At 44.4% G+C, this 7,445-nt stretch overlaps 1 protein-coding gene across 2 annotated transcripts; it reads left to right on the forward strand.

The window, feature by feature from the left end:
* The first annotated feature begins 1,290 nt into the window (after positions 1–1,290).
* TMED2 (transmembrane p24 trafficking protein 2) lies at positions 1,291–7,205 on the forward strand. 2 transcript variants are annotated; one of them, XM_052690870.1, is made up of 5 exons: positions 1,291–1,584; positions 2,758–2,950; positions 3,364–3,384; positions 5,268–5,375; positions 5,818–7,205. In XM_052690870.1, the coding sequence occupies exons 1-5, from the start codon at positions 1,306–1,308 to the stop codon at positions 5,940–5,942; spliced, it is 726 nt and encodes a 241-aa protein (XP_052546830.1). In that variant the 5' UTR covers positions 1,291–1,305; the 3' UTR covers positions 5,943–7,205. The 2 variants fall into 2 exon arrangements, with proteins under 2 accessions (XP_052546830.1, XP_052546831.1); XM_052690871.1 differs by lacking the exon at positions 3,364–3,384.
* The last annotated feature ends 240 nt before the right edge of the window (positions 7,206–7,445 follow it).

A 7,445-nucleotide genomic window follows, 5' to 3' on the forward strand; every position in this document is an offset into this window, starting at 1 on the left:
AGCCTGGAGAGGAGAAGGCTCCGGAGTGAGCAGAACGGCCCTTCGGTATCTAAAAGGGCTGTAATAAAGGAGATGGAGATGGGACAAAGAGAAACGGTTTCAAACCAAGAGGGAAGGATTTAAACTGGGTATAATGAAAAAGTTTTTATGCTGAGGGCATTGAGGCACTGCACAGGGTGCACAGAGAGGTGGTGGTGCCCCATCCCTGCAGACAGCCACGGTCAGGGGATGGGGCTGTGAGCACTGATGGAGTTGTGGGTGTCCCTGTGCACTGCGAGCAGTGGGAGCAGACTGCCTTTCAGGTCCCCTTTCAACTCAAATGATTCTATTCTAATTGTTTTCTATCCTAGTGCCAGCAGGCACTCATCTGCATTGATCTGGGTCGTAAGCGTCCAGACATCTGAGCTTGATATTCAGCTGCCTAACTTATAACAACAGTGCTGTCCTATGATGTCTGCTTGTTGTTCATGAAGCTTCTTGCCAAAGGAACACCACAGATACTGCCCAAAGTTCCACAGCATGGGGATGAGTCACAACACAGTCATCCATTCCTGGCCAACGCCACTTAGGAAAGCACGAAAAGAGGCAGCAGAAATGAGCACAGTATTTGGAGAGTGCTCTGTGGTACCTCTGGGGAGCAGACAGGCTGCAAAGTGAGAACTGTGTCAGAGGTACAGGCGGTGTTCTTACCACCATCAGGATACAGCAGCAAATAACTTCCCCCCATTATGTATGAATGCTACTGGCAAGACTGAAATCACTTGGAGACCAATGGAAACCCAAGGCAGCGGCTCAGGCCATGGAGGCAGTGGGCTCAGTCCATGATGAAGGTTTGCTGTGGCTGTGGGCGTGACAGCCACGTCAGCACTGCAGCTCCCACCTTGCGGGGCGAAGGTGCTTTACCCACACAAATCGAGTACTTGGATTACAGCTGTCGTACAGCTGAGGGCAAAAAGGCACAACGCCTGAGCAGCACCACGCGCACAACTCGCCCAGCAAAGACAAGAACTGTTCAGAAGTGCGCAGCCCGCGCTGCGCAGTTGCCAGGCAACGCCTCCTCCGCTGCTCATCCAATACCGCTCCGCCCTCCGCTCTTCTCCATTTTGATAGGCCCGCGCTCCCCTCCTCGTGCTGATTGGCTTCTCGCCGCAACTTGCTCCTCGCTCATTGGTTGCTCTCGAGCACAGGCTCTGCCTCCTACTTCGCGCCTCTCTCTCTTCAGGGTTCGGGCCGTCCCTTCCTCATCAGTCCTTTCACGGCCACCGTAGCGCAGGGCCGTACGTGGCAGTGGAACCGCGCCGGCCTATGAGCGGCGGCCCCGTGCCCCGGAAGGGGCGTGGCGAGAGCCGGAAGTCCCCCTCCCCTTTTCCTGCTGCCCGCCGCTCGGTGCCCCTGGGCTCCGCCATGTCGCCGGTGCGGGCGGTGCTGGCGCTGCTGGCCGCACTGGCGGCCCCGGCCGCCGCCTACTTCGTCAGCATCGATGCGCACGCGGAGGAGTGCTTCCTGGAGCGGGTGCCGTCCGGCACGAAGATGGGGCTCATCTTTGAGGTGGCTGAAGGGGGCTTCCTGGACATCGACGTAGAGGTGAGGCGGGACCGCCTGACCTTGGGCCTCGTGCTGAGTGGGGGCCCAGCCCTGGGACCGGGCCCTGCGCGCCGGGAGCGGTGCGGAAAGGCGAAGCGGTGCGTGGAGGCCCGGGCGGCGGCGGGGCCTGAGGGGGGTGGGCCGCGTTTGGCCGCCCCCGGCTCTGGGGCCGTGGGATCGCTGTGAGCTCCATCTCCTTGGGGTGCCGGGGCAGCTGGTGCTCCCGCTGGAGGAGAGCCCTTCTGCTGCTGCTGGAGCCTCTCTCCGGGTTTATGGGGTGTCCTGCTCCGTGCGGTCTTGGCGTAGTGCAGCGTTTGTTGGCGGGAAGAATGAAGTGGTTTGTTGCTCGTTCTGGGAGCGTTCTTCCTCCGCTTATGAACGCTGACTTTATCGAGACTGATTGCTGGCTTTAATCAGGTTGATTGCCAGCTCAGGCTGTGGGTGAGTGCTTTTCTTCAGTAAAGCGTTGAGTCGATAGGAGAATAACAAATGAGCATTCTTTTCATCTTAGCGAGGCGCAGGTAGTTTGGTGATAGTTTCCACATGAGAGCTGTTGGTGAAATCAGGTGTAATTGTTGAAAGTTACGCAGTTCTGATACAGGAAATAAAAGCAGGAGGCTGCTGCCAGATTCCATGTGCATGTCGGTAATGGAAGCTTAGCGGCTGGGTTTGGTGTCCTGGAAGATGTAAGGTCACCATGACTCTTATGGCTTAGCACTGAGCCCTGCTTCTGTCTGAGCTGGCAGCTGCGGCACTGCACAACTGTGCATCGTTGTACTGTGAGAATGTCCTTTATTTCCTTTTGTTTCCCTCTACACAACAGAGATAAGGTTTCCCCTGCAGTTGTGAATTTGGGGAACAGCCAGGCTTGTACGCAGCTTATGTCTCTTGTTATGGAGTGCTTCTTATCTTGAGGACAGGCGGTCAATAAGCAAAGCTTTTATATGGCTTTCTTTACAGAGAGGGCGCTTTAAAGATTCCTGTGCAGGAAAACACAGAACTGCTTTTTGAGTTGTGGCGAGGAAAATAGAAATATCACCAAAGCAGTCAGATTAAAGGTGCTGTGGGTAAATCTGACTGGATGACTTCAAAATATGTGCCCAACTGGTATTGATGCATTTTAAAACGCTGTATTTTGAATAAAATGAGTGATATCTTGTTTTCATTGTCCAGATTACAGGGCCTGATAATAAAGGAATTTATAAAGGCGATCGAGAGTCCAGTGGAAAATACACATTTGCTGCCCACATGGATGGAACTTACAAGTTTTGTTTTAGTAACAGAATGTCCACCATGACTCCCAAGATAGTGATGTTCACAATTGATATTGGGGAAGCTCCAAAGGGGCAAGATATGGAGACAGAAGGTGAGAAAGACTCCTAAGAAGAAGGCTCTCTTTCGGGAGCTCTTACCTACATGCATGACTTGTGAATGTGACTAGGATTCTCAGAGTTCCTGTTTCTTCAGGCGGTCTAGTTGGCTGTTGCACAGCTAAAATGGATATGGATGTTTTTAGACCTCGTGGCACAACTTAATGCAAAATCACCAGGGCATCACTTGGCCGTCTGCAGAAACGAGTGCTTTCATCTTTTAGTCTTTTCATCAGTTTCTTTCTCTGATTTCTAGTTTGCTCAGCAGTATGTAGATTGCCATATGCATTAGTTGAGCTCTTTGGTAAATGTGCTAATGAAACAATATTTTCTCGTGGCCATGTAAGTTACTGTTTTATCTGCAGCCTTTTGTCCTGTACTTGTGTTCATCTCTTACACTTTTCTCTAGGTGGTGGAGATACCTGGGATGGTATGTGTACTGCTTTTTGAAAGCTCATTAGCATCTTGTCTTTGCATATGTTTATTCACTAACAGCTAACGTTTGCTTTTTCTCTGTAATGTTTGTTTGTAGCATGAGAATGTCTTTAATAAACTACATCAAAGGTCTGATTCTGAGCAATGCTGAGCACTGCAAGCTTCCATCGAGAGGTTGAAATACTTAGCAGCTCTTGGGATCAGGTCCTCAAACTGGCCTTGACACTTTGTCTTCAGGTCATGATTTGTGGCTAACAGAAGGCTTGATTAGATGTTTTAGGTGGAATTGAACTAAAACAATGGGCATCCAGGAGCATTAAACTATATTTACTTACTAAAGTGAATGTTGGATAATCGAGGGCTTTTGGAAACAACAAATTCCACCTAGGATATGAATTAGCAAACATGTTGCAAGAGGAGAAAACTGGGAAGTTGCCATTTGCTGCAAATTAAGTGTTTGGGTAACAAGTTGTAAAGTTTTCTTTAGAAATCACTAACTGAAGCTAGAAAGAAAGTTGTTTTTGGTTTTTGTTTTTGTTTTTTTTTTTTAATGTGAGTAAATAACTGTGTGAATTGAGTGCTTGGTTGTTACCTCTTGGTGAAATTTAACAAATTCTTAACTTGATTTTTTTTTTTTTTAAATCTCAGTTAAATCTTCTTATTGAATGTGAAAAGACATCGTAAGCATCAATGCTAAGGGATGTTAATAGAGCTTTAAATTTTAAGATAAACACTTTTCCCTGTGTTTTTTTTTTTAATGAGCTTAAGCAATACCTGAGGCTAATTTCTTCTCCAATAAACTGTACGTATGGCAGTGACCAGCTGTGAAATGAGAGATTTATGTTAGCAAAGTGAGTGTAGTTTTGACATCTACTTAAACTCCAGTTAGGACTTGTATGAGTGTTATTCTCTGGCCATCTTTTTGTCTGTTACCCAAATGTGTATATTTTTAATAGATTTGCTTTCAGAACGTGAATTTATAAAGAAATAATATAGGTAGCTTCAAAATCCAATATATCCCTTCAAGAGATGTTTGCCTGGAGTGTGTCTGTGGAATGATTGCTCAAACTTCTCTTGGTGCTAGAAAACTCTGAAAATTACTTGCATAATTCATAACTTTTGTTAGTGGGCAGTTCTTTGAGCATGAAGGTATTGAAAGGATCCTGTGATTGACAAATCACTAAATCTTGGATCTCTGTTCCTTCCATGTGCTGAATTGTCTCAAGCTAATTTGCTGTTATTGTTAGTTCATTTTCTTACTCTTCTGCTTTCATGACATACCAGAACCTGAGGCCAGTTCCTGCCATTTGCTGTTCCCCTTTGGCACTGTTTCTGCTGAACGCTGTGCTACAGCTAAGCAGGGAGGCACAAGATGTGATACGTTGCTTCACACAGTCATCTCGTTTTGCCAGCATCATGATCTTAAGCTAAATTCTCAGTTGTTCTCTTTTTGCAAACTTAACAACTAGAAAAAATAGCTGTTATGTTAAGATAATTTGCTTGGAGGATATTGGAAAGTACTTGCAAAGTGGGTAACAGTGTGGTAATGATCTCATGTATTGTTACGTTCTGTTTTTCTGGAGTCGTGTGCCCATCTTGGATAGAAGTGGTCTGCACTGACTCAATTGGGTGCCAGCTGTCATCCAGTTGGATGTGGTGAGAGGTGTTTTCCCCCTCAGTAAATGCCAGTGACGTGCTATGAAAAGTGGCAACGAGACAACAAAACTATTTTGCTGTAAGGATAGAAAGTTTTCATTGTCCAGACTGCATTTTTCAGAACTCCCTCTGTGATGGGAAGTTGATTACAACTGTTCATATGTTTAACAAAATGTTTTTTTGAGTAAATAACTTTCTGATGCTTCTGAAATTATTCTGCAGCTCATCAGAACAAGCTAGAAGAGATGATTAACGAGTTAGCAGTGGCCATGACAGCTGTAAAGCATGAACAGGAGTACATGGAAGTTCGTGAGAGAATACATAGAGCAAGTAGGTGTCTTTTGACTTAAATGCCTTTTTTTTTTTTTTTTTTTTAAGATTTATTTCTAAGTCCATAGAGCTGTTTCAAATTACTAAAAAGAATTCAGAACAAATCCTGACCCAGTCAGACCCAGTATGATCGACACTTGCAGTCTCTACATTTTCTTGTCTCTCATGTAATGAAGATTGTTATGCAAAATACAGAAAAAGCACAGCAGGACGTTGCAGTGTGTGTGCAGAGGTGAGATGAACATCTGCTTGCACAGCTTGGTTCAGGCTGTGCAGGTTCTCAGTTCAGTGCCTGGAAGCCTTGTACAGCCGTGATACAAATACCAGTGATGTCATTGTAAGGCTTATATGCAATTCTTTGGATCCTGTGACAAAATATCTCATGATGGAGATATAATTTGTTTTAAATTCTTTGTTCCTTTTTTTTTTTTTCCCTCAACAGTTAATGACAACACAAACAGCAGAGTGGTCCTTTGGTCATTCTTTGAAGCTCTTGTACTAGTTGCCATGACACTGGGACAAATCTACTATCTGAAGAGGTTTTTTGAAGTCCGAAGAGTTGTTTAAGAGTACTGTACCTGGTCCTGGATTTCAGTTCACTGTCTACCAAACATCCTGGTCACAAAAAAAAAGTCACTAAGTTTCGAAACCCTCTTTACTGAACTGTAAAACTTATTTGCTTACGTTCCTTCCTAGTTAAAAATGAATTGTTTTTATATATCTTCTGTAGCAAAAGCTATGCTGAAATCTCATCACTTAATTGGCCTGTTCTTTTTTCCTTTTCACTTAAACCTGCCTAGTCTGTATGCTAAGCAAGATCCAAGCAAGCTGCAAATGCTGTAATTCAGCTGTAGTAACAAGCAATGTCTGTGTCTTTTCTAACGTTCTGTTTCCATAAGTACTTGCAGTTCTATCTAGGGAAGCGGTACAAGGCCCTGATGTGACTGTTGCATTTCTCACATCATGAACCCTGCAGGAAGTGTTACGAAATTGAAGGAATCCCTTCTTCACTTCTGCAAACTGCCAAGGAGGAGTGATTGGAACTTTGATAATGAGTAGATCTGACAACTTCTGATCTAGTATACGTACCTGATTAAAATTTAAAAGCAAGTGTTCAGTAACTCTCCTAATTGTACCAACTTATCCATGGAGGTTTTTAACGAAATAACCAGTATCAAAATAGATCCTCTACCAAATGTTCATCACGCGGTTTTTAGTCTCTTTCAGGTTTTAAATTGGAGCCCATTGTGTGCAGTGTCTTGGCAAACAGCAGTTAACCCTTCGGTTCGTGCAGCTCCAAAGCTGAGGCTGTTGCTGCTCCTGCAGAGTGCAGCGGTGTTCAGGACATGTGGATTCCTGATGCCAAAGGGTTAACAGTTCTGGGGTTTATTGCAATGCTATGCAGCCCTTGTATTTAAGTTAAGTGGCAGTCTCTGCCATTTTCTGGTCACAGTTAGCATAATGCTAAGTACTGGTGTGTTTTCTTTTTCAGGCACGTGTAGATTTGTTTTTGTATAAAGTTACTTTCCTTGGTATCTGATGATTGGTTTAAAAATTAAAGATGCGTCTGGTGTGGGTGCTGAGCCAGGATTCTGTTGTGACTGATGTACATTAGTTGTAATCATTTTTGGGGTGGGGTGGGACCTTTTCCAGGGGGGAGCCTCTACAAGTTACACACAGCAGTTTTGTACAATTAATTTAAAATTTGTTACAGGTTTTCATGTTCCAGGTAAAGATTTTGCAACCTTGGGCAAACACTGGCAGCAGTTCCTTAGCAAGGTGGTGTTACACCTTATGGCAACTGTTGTGTGCCAATATTTTTGTGTAAAACACTTAAATTGAATTATAAGATGTACATTTAAAATTGCTTGTGAATCTAAATATGACCCAGGTTCAATAAATAAACAAATTCTTAAAAAAAAAAAAGAAAAAGATAACCAAACACCACGCTGTATTTATTTTTTTCTGACGCTTTGCAGGAGGTTCTTGAGGTGCTGCTTTGCACTCTAAAGGTTTTGTTTTTTTTTTTAAATGCTTTTATCAACATCCCTGGGTATCCAGAATTCATCC

Source organism: Tympanuchus pallidicinctus, unplaced genomic scaffold, assembly GCF_026119805.1.
Source record: "Tympanuchus pallidicinctus isolate F22 unplaced genomic scaffold, pur_lepc_1.0 scaffold28, whole genome shotgun sequence".
Taxonomy (NCBI): Eukaryota; Metazoa; Chordata; class Aves; order Galliformes; family Phasianidae; genus Tympanuchus; species Tympanuchus pallidicinctus.

Excerpts from the sequence above, each read along its gene's own strand:
- TMED2 (XM_052690870.1), top strand. The coding sequence starts at position 1,306 with ATGAGCGGCGGCCCCGTGCCCCGGAAGGGGCGTGGCGAGAGCCGGAAG. Across the intron at positions 1,585-2,757 it reads TCCTGGACATCGACGTAGAG|ATTACAGGGCCTGATAATAA; the intron begins GTGAGGCGGGAC and ends TTCATTGTCCAG. Across the intron at positions 3,385-5,267 it reads TGGTGGAGATACCTGGGATG|CTCATCAGAACAAGCTAGAA; the intron begins GTATGTGTACTG and ends ATTATTCTGCAG.